Here is a 21,068-nt window from a genome sequence, read left to right as displayed (position 1 = left end):
GTCGCGACAAAAATTGTTGTCGTTGTCAGCAAAATGTTGTCATTATGAATTGACGACAATATGCTGGGAAACCGCTGAAACGGTGTGGTTTCTGGATTTTACAGCAGTTGAAGCCTAGCTCATTATAAAAACGACTAATATGTATGGCATTAAAATAATGTTTCGAATTTTGGTGATTTTACCTAGTCCAGCTCTTTACTCGTTATTCAATGCTCTTGAACATTTAGTTTGTTACATTTGAAATATATAAACATTATCTCAAACCTACGTCTACGAATATATAAAAAAAATGCGACCATCAAGCTGTAAAGGCAAAGAATTAATTTATTTTGAAGATAATTGTTTTTTTGGTAACTGAATAAATTACCATATCTTAAATTCATGAGTAAAAAATTACGAATGGTTTGTAATGATCTATAACAGGAAATCTTCTAAGTGGGCCATTAACACTCGAGCACACAAGCTGTTGTATTTTGAACAACATGAACCAAAAAACATAGCTCGCTATACATAGCATGAACCAGCCCGCATGAGCGTTTCATAGTCATACAGTTATGACGTAGGCACTTATGGGGGGAGTACTATTATTTTCTTACGATCCATACACGGTTAGAAAAAAGTACCTAATTTTAGGTACTTTTTTTCTCTTGCATCTCCCTCCCTCTTCCCTGTGTTGTCATAAAATGAAGAGCAAAACCACTCAACAAGCGCATTAAAGTGTGGGAACCCAACGTTGGGTAAACTCATGTTTAAAAAAGATGAGTGAAATTTACCTAACTTTTGGTTAGCTTATATTTAAAATTAAGTATATTTTACTTAATATTAAGTGAAATTTTCATAATTTCAAGAGAAAATTACTTAATTTTGGGTTCCCACACTAAACCCCCGATTTGAGTGAAAAGTATCTAATATTAGGTACTTTTTTCTAACAGTGTATAAATAAAAAAAGAACGTTTGAAAAAATCTCACATTGAAGGAGGGGGTTTCGAAAAACACAGAAAAATGCTTACGTAATTAGTGTACGGCCCCCACAACAGTGCCCGTGCAGAACGATTAAAATTTAAAACTCCGCCCAAAATAACGTGCAGTAATTCCAATCAATCATAAATTTATCAAAGAATGTTCCCTGATTGCCCCCAATATAGGTTATACGCATGAAGAAAATTCCGTATTTCTCTTATAAATAAAGTATTGCAGTTAAAAAAACGTCCACCAGGCAATTGCTACAAGCGGTGTACCAGTGAAGTCGATATTTACCCGAACGATTGTACTGCGCAAGTCAAAACCGCGCAAATCACAAAAAAACGCGTAAAAACGACAAAATCCCTGTTTCGTTTACACGTATCCTCCAATCTTTTTAAAAACCGCGGGAACAAATAAATCCAAAACCAACTTGGAAAGCGCGAAAATTCCACAACCTGCGTTAAAAGCGAGCAAACTTGCGTTGCGTTAAATGGCTCAGCTATTCGACACTGGGGGATCTTTCTCTATGCAAAATTAAAAAGTTGAATAAATTTTCTTATTTCTCAACAGAAAATCTGTCAAGAGAACAAAGAAATGATTAATTATAAAGTGCTCTTTTCGGTATGATATTTTAAATCTGTACGCTGCTATTGCTGCTCCACGAGAAGACAACCAGAAGATGCGACATAACTTACTTTCGGGACCAATGTTGTGTCGTGCACAGAGCCGAAAGTGTATGCCTTGTCACACTTTTGTCGCAGATGTGTGCAGTACACGACATACAACAAAAGCAAATTGTCGCGATCCAGTCGTGCGACGGAAAACTGAAAGTTGACAAGTTTTTTTTGACTGACCATGTTTTTATGTATCTTGTCAGGTGTCACTAACAAACGCGACAATTCCCAGGCCTGGTTTTGGATCATCCAAGAAATATCTGGAGTAAGGCCTTAAGGTCTACACGCTTAACCAACGGTTCATCGACTAGTTTTAAAAGTGGTACATGCTCTGCGATCCTAACATGCTCTCATGCTCCCAAGAAATCTCTGAAGTAAGGCGTCAGTAATACAAGAAAACCATGGAGTAAGGTCTTAAGGTCTACAAGCGTAACCAAATATGCGTCGACTAATTTCAAAAGTGATACATGCTCTTTGTGGTTCTTAGCATAGAATGTAATCCAAGGATTTCTTGTAAGACTGAGGCCTTATTCCAGTTTTATTGGATAGCGCAGAACGTATATACTGATCATATTCTATTCTAAGTGCATGTATCACTATTGAAACTAGTCAATAGGCGGTTGATTACGCGTGTAGACCTTAAGGCCTAACTCCAGAAGCTTCTAGGATGACCCGGAACATATACTTTGAATGAATTCTACGCTAAGTACCACAAAGAGTAACACCGTATTTTAATTTGAACGATAGACCTTTGGCTACGTGAGTAGACCTTAGAACCTTACTATAGGAACAGGCGATCAAAAAAAGTAAGTTAAAGTTTGCTATTCGTGTGCTGCTTTCTTGAGCGATGCAAAAATGGCAATGATTTCACAGGTGCAAATATTGCTACTTTTACACAAACAAATTATTCAAATGAAAGCCTAAACTTGAAATTGTGTGATTGGATCAAAATTATGTTTATAAATAGTGTATGTTTGCTGGAAACGCAAATATTGTTGAGGGTGCCAACAACTGTCGCACCCTGCCAATGCCGTATTCTACCCTATATAATGAGGAAGATTTCGACAGTAATAATGGCATGCCCAAAACATGCAAACGGTACTATTAATATCGGTTCAATCAAAGGTAATTGCCTATTTCCGGGGATTAAACCACCCGACTTGGACGTTAATTTACAATGTTATGAAAACTCATATGTGAATATGTACGTTATGTGGAAGATATTGATTTGAAAACTGTATTGGAGGTAACCACTTTCCCTTCGATGGGACTCGAACCCATGACCCTACAGTACGCTAGACTGGTGCTTTAACCAACTAAGCTACGAAGGACCTCCGTCGCCTTCGCAACCTAGCGGCTACTGAACGAGCTCGAGATTCCCAAATTGGACGCATAGTCAAATCACTCGCAATCCATATCTCAAGCCAATACTTCCACATGTGTATTGTACACGTCCACATTAGAGGAGCGTGAGTATTTAGAATGTCTGGCGGCTATACACATTCTTCATCAGCAACGGTACTGATCAAGTGAGGTTGTGTAAGCTATTTGCCAGTCGGTCGTCAAGCTCAGACCCGACCGCATTGCGTAGGCAAGAGCACGCAACTCAAGTTCAGTTCAATCAAAGGTAATTGCCTATTTCCGGGGATTAAACCACCCGACTGGCAAATAGCTTACACAACCTCACTTGATCAGTACCGTTGCTGATGAAGAATGTGTATAGCCGCCAGACATTCTAAATACTCACGCTCCTCTAATGTGGACGTGTACAATACACATGTGGAAGTATTGGCTTGAGAAATGGATTGCGAGTGATTTGACTATGCGTCCAATTTGGGAATCTCGAGCTCGTTCAGTAGCTGCTAGGTTGCGAAGGCCGACGGAGGTCCTTCGTAGCTTAGTTGGTTAAAGCACCAGTCTAGCGTACTGTAGGGTCATGGGTTCGAGTCCCATCGAAGGGAAAGTGGTTACCTCCAATACATTTTCCAAATCAATATCTTCCACATAACGTACATATTCACATATGAGTTTTCATAACACTATTAATATGTTATTTGCCTTCTCTTTATACAACCAAGTCATACCGAAAGACTAGCACTCGCTCCAAAACACCTAAAGGGCAAAAGGGCAATGAGACAATGGCTGATATGGTGAAACAAGTGCATTTAACTAGGAAATAAAAAACATTGGCGTGTTGGCTTTGGTTTACTGATTGATGTACATATTATTTCAGAACACTCAAGGCGATCAGCTCACTAAATGATATCGAGCCCACTTGCTTAATCGTTCTTGCTTGTTTTGGGAACTTCAGCAGGTTCCTTACTTGCATGTTCATGGAGGTTAACTCTGGTCATTTAGCACAGGAACACTTCCAAACTGACTGAACTTGGGAACTAGCGATATTCTCCTCTCTTGGTCACCGCGCTTCCCAATATCATCCACTTCGGTAGCTTGGTGTTTATCGTACTTTTTCAGCCAGACAATATGAAGGAATTTATAGCAACATCCACAAACTATAGCAATGTATCCCATGTAGCGGAATGCCATCCTGGTTCCGAACTGTGCCATCAGATAGCCTCCAAAAAAGGCACCGATTCCTTTACCCAAACAAAAGTGAACCATTCCGGACACCCCGATCAAAGTGGCCACCAAACTGTTCGGTGCGAGCACGGTACAATACATCGTAGCTACCACCCACATGAAGTAACAGGATATCGCCTCGTTGAGCTCCACCGGGAAACACCAGAACGGATTCCTGAAACACAAAAAAAAAGTTTGGTGTTTAGAGGTGGTAGCCTTCAATCATCTAACCAATACCTACTCCATGAAAGAGTAACCGAGAATTCTGGTAGCGTGTGCAAAAAATGCCAACACCAGCAGATTGACGTGTCCTGCCCAGCGTGTGATTGGTTTCGTGAGGTACATCATCGGAATGCTGGTCACCGTTCCAACGGTGTAGGTCAAACCAAGCAGATAGTTTGGGGATCCCATTTCTTTCATGATTACGAACATATAGCTTTCGATGAATCCCCAGAAATTTCCCAGGAAAAACAGAAAGAACAAGAACAGCAGCACGTGTGGCAGCCGCAGTATTTCCCACAAATGCTGCATGATGCTTTCCGAGGGACGTTTCTTTCCAACCGGAAGTAGAAACACTGCTATCAGGGAAAGTCCAAGAAGCACATCGTATGTGTAGAATGCTGGTGTGTAGTTCGTGCTGCTGGAACCTTTGGAATAGTGATCGATCATGAGACCTGTGAGGGGAGTGAAAATTGCCATTCCAGCGCTAGAGAATAGTTTCTCCCGTCCGAAATCTCCTCCGTACTGCTCAATCATGGCCAGAGCGATGGGATCGGTGATCGTCAAAGTGGCTGTCAGCATTGTGGTGGAAATGAATCGAATCAGGAGATAGTACCAGAATGTTTGGTCGTACTCGACAGTGTTGCGGCATTGTATGAAGAATGATGAGTTTCCTTCGTCTATTGGGTGTGTAGAAATGCAGATTGGAATTGTTAACAGCCCACAAGAAATTCTTTCCTCTAAATGAGAAACAATCATTTCTATTTGAGATGAATTGCCTGCACCGGTTGTGCATTTTTCATTGAGCTTTTTCTCCAGAAATGATATCGTTGGACACTCCAAGTCGTTGCACGGGTTTTCCTGAAAATAAAAAAAGTATATGGTAAAGTTAATATAGACGTAATTGAAATTCAAACTTTCTGTAATTCGTCCACAAGATGATTTAATTTTCAAAGAAGATTCAGTCCAAATTTGAATGCGACACTCTGCAGAAACGAACTGTATCACTTTGTTTTTATGATTAATAATAATGAAGAACTGACAAAACAAGTTGAAAAATATTTTTTCGGATTGTACTACATCATCCAAAATGTCCTTGAGTCCGGAACTTGCGATCTACAGTTACCATGCGAGCTTTTTTCGTTACTATAAGTTAGTATATGTATTCAACCATATTCATAACATATTCCTAAAGACCGAGAGACATGATTAGATGGTTTTGAGATATCCTGGGTCATCCAAACTGTCCTCTAGTTCAGAACTTGTGATCTGCATCCACGAAGTTAGATTTTTTCGGAACTAGAAGCATGGATATGTATTCAACTATGTCCATTACATATTCCAAAAGACCAAGAGACATGGTTGGATTTGGGACAGTCACCACTCTAGATTTTTTCGTCGCTTCAAGCTTGGATAGAAAACTTGTGAAAATCAAGAGACATGGTATGATGGTTTTGGTATATCCTAGGTCATCCAAACTGTCCTTGAGTTCAGAACTTGCGAACGAAGAGCTACAATTTCGACAGTTCACCAATATACCGGACGTTTGCCATTTCTAGGCAGGGCTTACCTCGGCATGGTAGTGTAGCACGCGCGTAATAGGAAAGCTACCAGCACATCCCCGCTTAGACTGTCAGCACCTGTCAGTGTTGGCTGCCAGCCCCAGGGCTGTGGTGAAAGCTTCACTGTCGAAGTGATTGGTTTTCTACTCATGGGCCTAGCAGGGATCCCCCGAATTTGTCATTAATTCAAGAATTTTGTAGAATAACGACTTTTAGGAAAAACAGTGTTTTTATGCACTTTAACGTGGTCGAAACGTGATCGGAACGAAACGCAATGTTCACAAGACTTGTAGAGCACACTAAAAGTTTCCGTATAGAGGTTGTTGCGATAGTTTTTGGCGTTTATATCTCTTGTTATATTTTTTTTTTCTCTAAATTGAAAATAGCCCAAAACACTAAATTTACTTGAGCCACCTCAAAATTTTATCCGAATTAACTGAAAATTTGACAAGATGCTTATTTCAGCATAAGAATTGTGATTCAGGGCTGACCGGTTGAATTTTGGATACTTTTTGAAATCATGAAGAGGTCTAAGGTACATGTATGTATATAACAGCAAACATCCAAGCGCGGATAGAAAACACGCATAAGCGAATAGCGCAACATAGTAAAGCCGAAATTGGCACCGCCTTCTAGAGAGTAAGTGATGTAAATAAAATGCGTAACCTCAAACTTCTGTAAATAAATAAGGTGTAGGATTAAGGATTTTTGCCAGTCGTCAGACTGAAAGTGTGTAAACAAGAGTTAATTAGAATATTTTTTCCAAACCAACAAACCCGACTTTTTAATGCTGCAAAGTGCTACAGAAAAGTCCACAAACGGAGACCGATCCAATACAGTCCACTTCGAGAATATTTCCACCTTTGTACTGGGTTGCACCAAGTGTCTAGTTTGAGTGGGATTTAACAGTCTCACAAGATAGCTACCATCCGCTCGAATGAGCACTCAGTTTATGCAACGTAGTGCAAGGATTGGAAACCAGCGACATTCCCCCAGGAGCCGGGCAAGCGCTCCTACATGAACCGGTTCGAAGGACCATGTACGATGTTTCGTTTTCTATGGCGCCAATGGAAAAATGAGAGGGACTTTCAAGAATTAATTACCCACAGTCCTGTTCAGGACTAAAACTATTTATCCAAGAGGCATTGACCGTTGGGAAAAACCTTCACCCAGCCAAACAGACTATTCGGGTTATGTTTTCGAATTTATCCGGCCAATGGCGATTTTGAAAAGATCCTTTATTTTTAATAATGCACCATTTCAAACACTAAAGCAGCTAAACGACATTTTCCACTAAGTTGGCGTTCTCATCAATTTGGCTGTCCTCGGCGGAAAGTGAAATTTTCTGGCAAGATTGTTTGGTTTTGTTACTGTTAGTTTAGATTTGATTTTTTCTAGTCATTGAAAATGAAATCGATTCTTTCCGGTCCACCATTTTATACAAGATAAGGTTGATCTGAAATGAATTTTCTTCAAAGTGCAGAACTTATCGTTTGGCAACGACAGAAAGTTGCCCTTCGGTAGCACATTCACAAACGCGTATCGCAGGAAGATGGTGCAATAAGTTTGTTCGAATGGATGGAATCACTAACAGCAAATAAGCTACCACGGTGATGCTACCGAAACAGTCCATTTTTGCAATCAACCCTTTCTGTTCAGATAATGCTGGTCCTGAGAAAAATCATTTTTCCCCAATGCACTTTTCCATAAACTAACTGCAACCAAACGCTTGTCGGAACCTTGCGTTAAAATTTCACTTGGTGTTGATATTATCGATTACTTTTCGTTAAGACACCACCATTGGGAATACACTTTCAGCATCGCCACTGGTGGCGCGGGATCGGTACGGACGCCACCACCAGTCCGATGGTTTCCGTTGAATCTTTCATACCAGATCCTTCGTGCTGCTGTGTCCGCTCCGCTGCGATCGCTCTGCGTGAAATCTTATTCGACCGCTCTCTGCAGAATCTCTATCAAAATAGCCCGCGCGCGCAGGAAAGCAGCTTTCTTGTATTCAATAAAGTAAGCCCGTTAGCCCCGCCCATTTGTGATCTGTTACGGGTATAAATATGATGTGTACTCATAACGATTGTGGGCCGACGCCCACAAAATGACTTTTCGCTACCATTTGGAATAAATTTTCTATGCTATGGATCACAAGGGACGCGATTTTTTCAATCAATCCTTGCTTCACATAAAATGCTGATTCGTTAATATATAAATTAACTTTTCTGATATTCGTCAGCCTATAATTTGTTGTTGTTATATAATCAATTTTTTGGAGTGCTGTAAAAAACCGAATTTGAAATATTCGGGAGGAATGAATCGACTGCTTTGAGCGTGCTTACAGCGGCACACTAGGAGTTAACTTTCTGAAATCAGTATGGCGAAAGGCATCTAAGGTTCGATTTCTCAAAATTAAGCACTTTAATCGAAAAAATATTTGGTAGGCGTAGTAGCGGACACCATCCCTCATGACCGGTACCAAATAGTTTTTCATTAAAAGTTCCTAATTTTGAGAAAACCAGCGTTAGATGTCTTTCGCCATACAAATTTCGGGCGGTTAACTCTTGCTGGCTATTTTGTGCATATACTATAGCGCCTGGATGTGGCTGCGGCGAGTAGAAAATCAGCCACTGCCAATAATTCATTGATCCATCTCCACAAACTTGCTTTAATATAAGAAGAACGTTGCCTTATGATTTTTAAAATATTTTTTTCTTCAAAATACGCAGATTTTACGTTTTACTGACCGTATTCATGAACGATTTTTGATATTCGAAGCCCATGCAATCTTAGAACTTGAGGAGACTTGATCCACTTTTCATTATATCCACTCAATAAATATTTTTTTTCATGCCAACCTTTTATCAGATCTGTAAAATACACGAACAATTAGCCACCTGAGAATAAATTTATATTTTTTTGAATTTTTTCACCATATTTTTCTATGAGTGACTAATGAGAGATCAAGTTTCCCCATATTGAGACAACAACTTAAAATCCAAATATCCTAAAATTATTATAGATTGTTCATATTTTGATCAGTACGAATTGTTTTGCATATTTTTGAATTGGTGCTGTGAAAAAATGAAAGTATTTGGTTAATGTTAAAAGAAGTTATTCAAATATTTGTGTGTGACTATTCAAAATCTATACAAGAAATACGTTAGAACTAATCTACTTTGGTTCTCGGTAAAACAGGGAGAGATCAAGTCTCTCAAGGGATCGAGTCTACCCACCTTCCCCTACACAATTTTTAACATATCAACATTGTTGTTTCAAAAGGGCGAAAGTCGCAAACGTAAACATTGACTTCTTCTGCTGATTTCAGGAAGATTAGAGACTTCTGGCGGTATTTTCCACTTCCGTTCTATAGAAGTTCCATATGGTTGTCAGCTGGGAGCGGTCCTAGCTGTTGAGGAACTTGCAGGAAGGCATTGTTTACGTTTGCGACATTGGCACCTTATGAAACAAGAGTGTCGATACATCATCATACAAAAGTGTTGTTTTAATTATATTTGTTTTTTCTCTTATCTGAATCAGTTCAATCAAAGGTAATTGCCTATTTCCGGGGATTAAACCACCCGACTTGGACGTTAATTTACAATGTTATGAAAACTCATATGTGAATATGTACGTTATGTGGAAGATATTGATTTGAAAAATGTATTGGAGGTAACCACTTTCCCTTCGATGGGACTCGAACCCATGACCCTACAGTACTCGTTCAGTAGCCGCTAGGTTGCGAAGGCCGACGGAGGTCCTTCGTAGCTTAGTTGGTTAAAGCACCAGTCTAGCGTACTGTAGGGTCATGGGTTCGAGTCCCATCGAAGGGAAAGTGGTTACCTCCAATACATTTTTCAAATCAATATCTTCCACATAACGTACATATTCACATATGAGTTTTCATAACATTGTAAACTTATCTGAATGTTTATTTCCATTTAACTCCAATATCTTCTTCTGATTGGTATTCCCTAGTAGCATAATTAAGACCGATTTTGTTGCAGTAACTCATATATGACTGAATGTGGTCGTATATGAGTAATAAAAACTTCAAGACAACATGTGTGCTACTTGGGTTATATACCCACACTGGGACATTACCGCCGCGCAAGCTTATTGTTCATTAAGCACTTCCACAGATATTTGTAACAAGGTTACAGGAAGGTGATTGTTTAAAATAAAACAAATTGGTTGGACTTTCCACTCCTCGGGTTAAAATAGAGCGACTTTCGGCTCTCTTTTAACCCGAGGAGTGGAAAGTCCAACCACAGATAACAGATATTTAGGCTAGAACAAATTTTATTGAAAATCCTGTGTAAACTTTGGAATTATTATACGTTGGCCCACTACTGCCATCTACTCTACTGATTGCGGCAGTACATACGAACGCAACGGATTAACAACCGTCGAACGCAGACAATGTATTTGACAGCTGCATTCGGGCTGCGTTTTCAATAAAAATGATCCTTGCGCCATCTACAATCGATTGCCAAACGCGGTCCCAATTTGAAATACATTTGAATTAACGGTTGCGGATGTTTACACACGTATCGGATGCCAGCCTCAATATCTGTTATCTGTGGTCCAACACTTGCAAATAGGGATAAGATTTGAATATGAGAATTTTAATCGACCGCAGCGCTATGGGTGGCGAGAATTTGAACCATCCATTTTTAACGGATCGCGAAGCAGATCACATCGCTCCGCTCCAGAATTGGACAGTATGGCCAATGGTCTAGAAAAAAAAGATGATTTGCTAAATTTTGAAGTAGATGTATGTGTGGGAGTCTCGCGGTTACGCAATGGCCAAGGTAAAGGTCATCTATTTTTAGTACGAGTATCGTTCTTTCTCGAGTTGATCGGCATAGTGAACGGACGTTGGTCCCGAAAATAGTGGAAGCAAAATTGTACTAGTTGCTAGCCAATCGCAAGTTATATTGTTAGTAGTGTAAAAAGCAAAAAGCTTCCAATAGTATACATAAATGTTAATTTATAATATACCCCATAGTTCTTGAGAGTTTTCCAAGTGGTTAAGGACGCGCATATTTATTTTTACTAGAAATGTGAGTTTTTGTAAGAGAGTTAGTGTTTCCTATTTTAATGTTCAATGTCTGTAGATCAGGGTTGAAATATGTCAAAGTCAATGCAGTGAAATACATGGATCTCAGCATATTCTACGGTCAATCTCATCGCCGTCGTCGTGAGTGCGACTGTGGGGCAGCCAAAAAATCATTCCAGCACCACCCATTATATTCACCATTCAACCCAACACAAGTCGCTCTGACAGGCTGTTCAGTTCGTGCGTTACTGCATGAATGTGAGTGGCCCATACAAACGCGTGGTGATTTTTTGTTATTTGCAGGGTAAAGGTAAAATTGTATTGCCATCTCTTTTCTTCCCACGGAAATTTTACTCAGTTTCCGTCAAAAGCAGAATTACTCATAGTTGTTTTTTTGAGTTGTCCTGCTTTTGACGGAAATTGAGTAAACTTTCCGTGAGATAGAAAGAGAGCAATACAATTTTACTCAGTCACTGAGTAGGTGAAAGTTAGCGTGTGTGTACATTTGACTGTGGTGAATTTCATATTCGTAGTGCACTGGGTGATGTTCGTCCTGTTGTTTACTTCTCTCCCTCTTCGGGAATGTGAGATCGATTTCAATGAAGGAAGAAAATAAAAAAAATGAAATAAAAAAAACATCACTTTCATCCAATGCTGCCGAATATTTACAATAGCCTGCTGTAGATTAACGAAAGGTCAAGTTTATTTGCCTACGAATCGGAATTCGGTGATTGAAATTGCTTGAGGTCAAGGTAAATTTTCGACACAAATATTAGAATATTATTAGACTAGAGTCCATGGGACCGAAATTTTAATGTACTGTGTTATTGCTTGAAGGACCAAATATCTTCAAGCGAAGGTGTTTCGTCCGTGTAGGTGTAGGGGGTTACGCACGTCGCGTGGCCTCTGGGAAGGTCCGAAGACTTGTAGCCCATCAGCGCATCTACGGGCCATCAAAGGGACCACTACTTCCGGGGTGTCAGCCGGTCGTCAATAGCCGGCCACACTCCATTGTTGGCCTCGAAGCAGCACTCGCGAGTGGAAGAAGCGGGCCCGCCAACGAACTACCCTGGTGTGCACGTGTCGTAAGTCGAGACACCCACCACTGACAGCATCGCATCGATCAATAGGTATCCTTCAGTAAAGCGTCACGAACAGGTCAGAGATCTCTTTTTTTTTGTATTGCAAAATATTTTGAACGAGGAGAGAAAAGTGAAAGCCGAGTTTTTTTAAAATAATAACAGTAAAAAATATTGATTAAAAATATACTGAAGGATCGAACTCAGAGTCTCAAGATCTGATGGCTTAAACGCTAGCATTTGTACCAAGTTAGATGTGTGAAGGTTGTGCACTATAATGCTATGATATGACAAATAAATCACAGGCAGAGCATGAAATAATCATCTTCACGAATTAACTTCGGACCGAATATTGACAAATGTCGCATGACTATTCAAAACATAGAATGACTTACTCAGTTTTCTTCTTCACATATTCATTCATTTGATTGGTACTGAAAATGGTCACTGCGTTTAAAGAAAACATAATTGGCCTTTATTGTGTTTACTTTTGGCACTGAAATTGTCCCTCAGCTTAACGTCGGGGTCAGATTTATGTAAGTAATTGTTGAAATCATCATTTAAGTGTTCAGTTTTACAGTAATTTATTAGTTTACGAAATCTAAATAAATACTCACTGACTGATAATTGATCGGAAATTGTCAATGTTCAGCCGAATATGAATATGTACGAAGTGAGGGTGACAAAGAAGGCCGATGGGCTTCACCAAAAATATTCGATTATTTAAAGCTCTGATCACAGATAACTTCGCCTTCATGCAGTAGCTTATCTATTCACTGCATTGAGCTTCGCGACTGTCCTTTTTGTATCCAGAGAGGGTCGCGTCGTTCTCTGAAAAACATCGTTCTCGTCATCCGTGGTAACGAGACGGGCTCGTTCAACGAAGAGTCTTATCGCACATGGGCTGGGACGTAACTAAACCAGAGATAACAAATAATGTTCCCGTTCTGACAACGCGGATTTGTAATATAACGAGCCTATTGCGATTGAATGATCCTGCAAGTTAAACATTGGTCTAAATCGTTTGACTATGACTATGGACGGTGATCAATGACAAGCCTGGACGTCGGTGAGTCGCTGGCCTCTCGTTAAGTAGATGTCATATCATCATTTCCTTCCCTTCCCTAGTAACGGAGAAGATGGACGCTTTGTCTTTATTTTACTTTAGTTATATGCCGCCAATCAAATGTAGACCAATTATACTTAGTACAATAAATACTTATTGGGTCGTATGAAAAGAAAGTAGCAAAACTCAACGCTTGTAGTATCTACTCAAAAATAAAGTCCACAGAGAAAACTACAAGTTTGATATGAATAAAAAAAATTTCGAACTTGTGCCATATGCTACATACAAGTATGTTCGAAAATTGTAGTGTAGTAACATGTTCCACAAGTGACGTTTACTACTCAAAATGTAGTAAACTCGAACATACTACTTTTATTCATTTGTATTTATTTATTACATTCAACTGATCACTGTTGATCTTATTGAACTACTTAAATCTATTTCGACAGCAATAAATAGTGTACAATATTTACACGGAATTCATGATAAGAATAAAACAACCATAAACAACAATTGACAATAAAACAAGACATTCATCATCACAACTCAATACATACAACGATAAATAAAAAATAATCATCACATTACACATTGACTAAGCACTTATTTCACAATTAAGGTTTCCATGTTTCATTTAAATGGCTTTTGAATTCCCGAAACTTAATCCCTTTAGGCCAAGTAGAAGCATTAAGTGCTGCTGTTTTCAGATTCGAACTCAAAACAATCTTAAACGATAAATAATCAACTATGTCGATATCTTTCCATTTCGGAAGTAGCCAAATTACGTTTCTACAAGAAGACAGCGGAGTCGATCCATTAGCTAGTCTTTGTGTAGTTTTGTCATTACCTAATTTGTTAAGAGAAGAACACTTTTTTAGGGCAGTTTTACTCATCGTTACATCAATTGTTTCACCATGTGCATTATGACATGACATCATTCTATTTACAAGGCCATTTATGCCATGGTTTGTTCTTCGATTATTGATATGAAATAGACTTCTTTTTCTAAGTGGACAGATAGGAACGTAAAAATTAATATTTGCCAAAGTTTCACTACTATCCACTCTTTGCGTGATAATATCGTTCATGAAAGCTATCATTGAAAATTCCTTGCATTTTTTGAGTTCTTCTATTTAATTAATGAACACCGTGACTCATACGGAGGCAATGATAGAGAAGTCCACCCTAGTTTTCGAAGCGCAATTAGTAAAACTGTTTCTTAACTGATTCGATGCGGTTCACATTTTTTATATGAAGCCCACACTACACTGCAGTATTCTAAAAGAGGCCTAACATGTGCAGTTTCTCGTACTTGACTCGAAGTCGGTCTCGTCTGTCGCGGAAGAACGGTGGTTAACTACGCCATGCTAGTTTGGGGCACGTGTGAAAAAATGCACAGAAATGCGCAAAGAAACTTCAAGTGGTTCAGATTCGACTGTTCAGAACGATCGTCGAAGCCCCGTTCTTCTTCTTCTTCTTATTGCCATTACATCCCCACACTGGGACAGAGCCGCCTCGCAGCTTAGTGTTCATTAAGCACTTCTACAGTTATTAACTGCGAGGTTTCTAAGCCAGGTTACCATTTTTGCATTCGTATATCATGAGGCTAGCACGATGATACTTTTATGCCCAGGGAAGTCGAGACAATTTCCAATCCGAAAATTGCCTAGACCGGCACCGGGAATCGAACCCAGCCACCCTCAGCATGGTCTTGCTTTATAGCCGCGCATCTTACCGCACGGCCAAGGAGGACCCCTACCCCATATAATAGTCGTATCATCAGTAACCTGCATCGTGCCGCAGGGTGTAAAACGATAGCAGAACGAATAGATGACAGCATCAACAATGAATCGCCTGCTTTGAGCGTGCTTACAGCGGCACACTAGGAGTTAACTTTCTGAAATCAGTATGGCGAAAGGCATCTAAGGTTCGATTTCTCAAAACTAAGCACCTTAATCGAAAAAATATTTGGTAGGCGTAGTAGCGGACACCATCCTTCATAACCGGTACCAAATAGTTTTTCATGAAAAGTTCCTAATTTTGAGAAAACCCGCGTTAGATATCTTTCGCCATACAAATTTCTGGTGGTTAACTCATGCTGGCTATTTTGCGCATATACTATAGCGCCTGGATGTGACAGCGGCGGGTAGAAAATCAGCCACTGCCAATAATTCATTTCATCGATAAAGATAACTAGGTTATCAATTCTGTTAGGTTAAGTAGGTTATAAAATTAAAATTCTCAAATGTATACATTTAAATATGCATGTATGGCAAGTTAAATAACACATATCGCTGATGTAAAGGTAAATATGAAAAAAAAAACTGAAATTGTTAACAAAAATCACTTGAACACATTATATTGTAACAAACAAAAATGAAAATTGAATAGAAGTGGCGCCAAAAAGTACTGCACGATAGTTCCTTGTATCCGGATAAATTCAAATTCCGCAGCCCCTACCGAAAAATAGAGGGGGCGATTATACATAAAGTTGTGACAAAACGTTCTATGCTAAGACAATGTAATAATTAAACGGGACTTAGTTAACTCCTTGATGAAGGTACAATATATCAAAAACAAAGTAATGGAAAGGTATTTGTTTTTTTTTGTGATTTTTTCTGCAGTGAGCACGCATGTTTACAAAAAGAAGCGATGAAATTGGTGTCGTATTTCTTTATTTCGTGATGAGATGAATTTGTGTTCAGTGAGATGGAGACCGGGGCAGTTCTCCTAAGTGTGGCTCGGATTAGTTATTCAACAGATGCAGACAGCGATGGATAGCAGCAGAAGAGCAGCGAACAGAACGGAAAGACTCGATGCCAGGAATTCCCTCAGAAAATTTCTTAGGAACCATCGAAAAGCGTTACTCACAAACTTTGACGTGATGAGTTTCTTATGAATTTTCGCTGAAATACCAGATGTTAGATTTCACAGTGTTTGAGCTTTTTCAATTTTTTTCACAAGTGTTTGAGCATTTTCAAATTATTACTTGAACACTAATTAAAACAAACAGCCATTGTTAAGATTTTGTTCGCAGGTAACAGAAGACTGTATAGTGTAGATCTGAAAAAAGTACGGGTATCGTAAGAGAAATATCATTTTCAATAATGTAATATTATATGAATAAATATCTGTTTCAGCTTTTTAGCTACTACTTGACAAAAGATGTCGAGATTTACCGAAGTAGTTCACAATAAATTAAAAATCTTTTTTAAGAAATTCTGAAAGAATTCTCGGGAGTATCGCACGACGTGGCAAACTAGTTTTATTACCACCTATTTTAATAAAAATCGAAATGAAAAAATATAGGCACGAACCTCTCGATAATTCATGTCAAATATATGTTCTCTATATGGCTATGCTCCTGTCAAGATACTGTTTCCGGTGTTGGTACATTTCGTTCATGACATGTCATAAAGTTGTCTGTGTTGTATGCATCAAAATAAATAAATAAAAAACATCACGATGGACACATACCCAACAGACTTCATGGCGATTTCATAAACATCCGAAACCGTTGATCCGATAACTCTAATCCTTCTGAAACTTTTTATGAAAATTTCAATCAACTCAGTTGGGAATTGAGAAAGCCAGAGCAAACATATCATCAAAATTTTGCTTGGTAGTTAATAACACGAATTGTGCGAATAAATACTAACCAAAGTAAGAGTTCCATTGTTCATCCCGTTCCGCACTGCATCCGGTTCCAGCGTTCTCAGCATCCACGGTGCTCTAACTGGGACCAGGTTCAATGAGTGATGAGCCGCCAAGTTCAACACCAGTATAACAATCAGAACCGGTTTGTACCGACCGAACCTATCGACGATGTATCCAGTTATCGGTGGACTGAGGCAGGTCGTGAAGAGCAGTGTCAAATAAACGGCTGCAATTTCTTCCACCGTCAGGCCGATGCTTTGCATGTGCACCGTCAGATAGGGCACCAGGGACGACGTGGCCCCGAATATCAGGAACAGGGAAACCTTCAGCAGCACCAGGTGAGGATTGATGATGCGGCCGCTCGCGCCGGTGCTGCCATTGGTTTTGATGGTTCCATTTTTCCCGGTCCGGGGCTCATCTGTTTCCGCTTTCGGCACCATTCTCCTGGTGCAACTGCGTCGGACTTAGCTGTCTGACTCGGGCTGTATCTGGTACCGTATAACGTTCCACAGCAGACTCCATAAAGGTGACAAAATGCGGCAATCGGGATAGTGTGGCAAGAAATTAATTCACTCCAATTCTCTGCTAGAGCTCACTTAGAACGCTCAATCACTTTCTTCACTGTGTAAGTCACGTGCGGTGCAGTTACGACCGAGATCTGTTGGTGGATATAATCCGGACGGTAAACGGAACGTTTGCGCTGAACTACTTGAGATGGCTGATACTGATGGAATGATGGTGGCGGTTGATACGTAGTGGCTTTATAACGAAAAGGTATGATAATTGATAATTTAAACCAGTGTTTGTCAAACGCAGCCAGCTATTTCATTCTTCGAAAAATGTATTTCTGACAAAGAAAAGGAATTAGAGTCCATCTATTAATTTGATTATGCTAATTAAGCTACGCTTTGGTAAATATGTGAATGATTTTGCAATTCCACTTATAAGTAGGTTTGTACTGACCAATGATAACAGCAAAACAGGAATCATTCACAGATATTTTATTGAACAGGAATGAAGTTCCTTTTCTTTATACCACACGCTCAAATGTGGCATTTCTGCTTGAATTCATGTTTAATATATCCATTACGCATAGTACTGTACATATAAATTACTATATTTTTTTTTTGAATTCATGATCATAAGGTATCTGGTTTATAGTTCGTGTTTGAGTGATGAAACGGCCTACTTTTCCATACCTATGAAATGGGGCTTTAATGTCCATTAAACGTCTTCAAAGCGGCATATGATAGGTACAACCGATCGAGACCAGCACTGCCCATTATCGCATATTTGGAACATTTGCATTTTGGTTGATTTTGTAAATCGTTTGTCAATCCTGTCCACAAACCCAATCATTTCCAGCTTACCACAGATAAGCAAGATAGTGAAGCCTATTTTACTGTTGCGGGATTAGATGCAGTAAATTGAGCTTTCCGAACGATTCACAGGCTTTTTACAACAAAAATGCGAGTGTTACAAATATGCGATCATGGGCAGAGCAATGGCAACTAATGCACGAACATGGATTTTCGACTAGACTGGTATGGTTGGTCAAAGCAACGATGGATCGGATGATGCGCGTAGTTCGAGTTTCAGGGGCATTCTCGAGTCCCTTCGAAACGCCCAGAGGGTTACGGCAAGGTGATAGTCTTTTGTGCCTGCTATTCAACATCGCTTTGGAGGGAGTAATACAAAAAGCATGGATTTACTCGAGTGGTACGATTTTCACGAAGTCCATTCAGCTATTCGGATTCACCGACTACATTGAATTTATGGCACGTAACTTTGAGAAGATGAAAAAAGCCTACATCAGATTGAAAAGCGGAGTGTACTAGTCATCAACACGTCGAAGGGGATGTACATGATAGGAAGAAGCTCAAGAGAGGACGTGTATCTATAGACCAAGTTGAATGGAGAAGACTTTTATCTACTTCGCAGGCCACTCCGGCCTTTATTAGAGTAAATAATAAATAGGGCTGCAAAATGGTGGATTGATATTAAGAAAGGAGCGCCCAACAGAGCTCTGGTCCCCACAAGTTCCTATCTCACGCTTCCACGGGTCGTCCGATGGCCAAAGACGGTCAGCTAAGGGTTGTGTACTTAGCTGGTAGTGCAGCCTGGGCACTGTTGTCCTTCTGACATCAGCTGGAGTGAGAAGGTACGCCTCGAGCGTCTGTTCACCAGGAGGTGCGACTCAAACAGCGTCTGCCTGGTACCCTGGTACCCGATACCTGGAATGTCAGGACCCTAAATGAACCTGGACGAGTGAGCCTTCTGGCTCGTGAACTGCAAAAGGTTGGAGTGAACGTGGCCGCTATTCAAGAAGTTCGATGGCCTAGATCCGGAGAATGTGAATTCCGAGCGGTGGTCCCCACGACCAACACTGCATTCAAGTATAACATCTATCACAGCGGCGGCGGAAAGGCGTTTACGCAACGACAAACGATAAATCCGACGACGTAAAAGACACTTTTTATGAATGTCTTGATAAAGCCTATAGAGAGTGCCCAAAGCATGACGTAAAAATTGTTATCGGAGACGCTAACACTCAGGTCGGTAGAGAAGACTTTTTCCGTCCCGTAATTGGTAGGGAGAGCCTTCACTCCGCTGCAAATGGCAAAGGCCTACGACTAGTAAATTTCGTTGCTGTCAGAGGGATGGCCATCAGTAGCACCTACTTTGCACGAAAGAACATCCGAAAGCACACCTGGAGACACCAAAATGGTGAAACTTGCAACCAGATAGACCATGTTCTGGTGGATGGGCGCCATTTCTCGGATGTTAACGATGTGCGGACATTCAGAGGTCCGAACATTGACTCTGATCACTACCTCGTTGTCAGTAAAATTCGATCACGGTTGTCAACTGTACCGAACGAAAGATCACAGCGAACGATGCTTTACAATATCCAACGATTGTCGGCGGAAGGAGTATCGGACGAACGGATAAGTGCAATCAACGTTAGCGACAACATCAACGATCTATAGGAGTCGATCCATGGACCATTGAGCACAACAGCACGAGAATTGGTAGGCACTGCACAGAGGCGACCCAGGGCGGGTTTTTTTTTGGCGGGTTGGATCGATGTGGAGTGTCAGAGAGTGACAGACGACACGAACGTTGCCAAAAGCCGGATGTTGGTGTCGGGTACCCGATCGAATAGAGATCGGAACAAGGAAGCAAGAGCAGCCGAAAAACGAACCCACCGCAGGAAGAAGAAAGAACATGAAGAACAAGTGATTAGCGAGGCGCAGGAAAAAATGGAGCAGAATGATATGCGGATGTTTTATGATACTGCCAATGGCGTGCGGAGAAATACATCGCCATCTCTCGTCATGTGCAATGACAAAGAACGAATATTGCTGACAGATAAAACCGAAGTGCCTGCCAGGTGCAAGCAACACTTCGAGACTGGGAGTGACGGTGCATTAGTGAACAGAATAAATATTAGCGACGATGGACAAGCTGTGGAGCCACCTGTACTAGATGAGATTAGAAAAGCTATTAAAGAGCTGAAAAGCAATAAGGCTGCGGGGGAGGATCAGCTCCCGGCTGAACATAGCAGTGAGCAGCTTCATGAAGTTCTGCACCATATTATGTCGAAAGTTTTGGAAGAAGAGGAATTGCCTGCTAGCAGACTGGACGGCCTCATTTGCCCTTTCTTTAAAAAAGAGCACAGACTGGAGTGCGCCAATTACCGAGGAATAACCCTCCTTAATTCGTCGTACAAAATTATGTCCCGTATTCTGTTCAACAGATTCGACGGATCAAATGTTTACCCTGAGACAAATCCTTGATAAATTCCGGGAGCACAACTTGCAGACACATCAGCTGTTTATTGATTTCAAGGCGGCGATTCAGTGAAACGGAATGAATTATGGCAAATTATGCTTGAACATGGTTTTCCGGCGAAACTGATACGGCTGATTCGTATAACGTTGGATGGATCGAAATCAAGTGTAAGGGTTGTGGATGAAATATCGATGTCATTTGTTACCTTAGATGGATTAAAGCAGGATGCACTCTCGAATCTACTGTTCAATATTGCAGTCGAGGGAGCGATTAGGAGAGCTGGTGTGCAAAGAAGCGGTACCATTATCACAAGATCGCATATGCTCCTGGGATTTGCGGACGATATCGATATTATCGGGATTGAACGCCGTGCCGTGGAAGAGGCTTTTGTGCCTTTTAAGAGGG

General features: G+C 40.3%; 1 protein-coding gene across 1 annotated transcript; it reads right to left on the bottom strand.

Annotated features, from left to right (window-relative positions):
• Positions 1 to 3,831: 3,831 nt before the first annotated feature.
• Positions 3,832 to 17,596, bottom strand: LOC134212099 (uncharacterized). The gene is made up of 3 exons (XM_062689639.1): positions 16,871 to 17,596; positions 4,459 to 5,297; positions 3,832 to 4,392 (listed from the first exon to the last, which is right to left on the bottom strand). The coding sequence occupies exons 1-3, from the start codon at positions 17,306 to 17,308 to the stop codon at positions 3,978 to 3,980; spliced, it is 1,692 nt and encodes a 563-aa protein (XP_062545623.1). The 5' UTR covers positions 17,309 to 17,596; the 3' UTR covers positions 3,832 to 3,977.
• Positions 17,597 to 21,068: the final 3,472 nt, after the last annotated feature.

Source organism: Armigeres subalbatus, chromosome 2 (assembly GCF_024139115.2).
Source record: "Armigeres subalbatus isolate Guangzhou_Male chromosome 2, GZ_Asu_2, whole genome shotgun sequence".
Classification (NCBI taxonomy): domain Eukaryota; kingdom Metazoa; phylum Arthropoda; class Insecta; order Diptera; family Culicidae; genus Armigeres; species Armigeres subalbatus.
Note: the sequence above shows the minus strand (reverse complement) of the source record. Positions and strands in the feature narration are given on the sequence as shown.

What these genes read in the sequence shown, in the direction of transcription:
- LOC134212099 (XM_062689639.1), bottom strand. Translation starts at nt 17,308, where the DNA reads ATGGTGCCGAAAGCGGAAACAGATGAGCCCCGGACCGGGAAAAATGGA. An exon ending in ACAATGGAACTCTTACTTTG is followed by an intron (nt 5,298 to 16,870) that starts GTTAGTATTTAT and finishes TTTTATTTTCAG; the next exon opens with GAAAACCCGTGCAACGACTT. An exon ending in CTCGGTTACTCTTTCATGGA is followed by an intron (nt 4,393 to 4,458) that starts GTAGGTATTGGT and finishes TTTGTGTTTCAG; the next exon opens with GAATCCGTTCTGGTGTTTCC.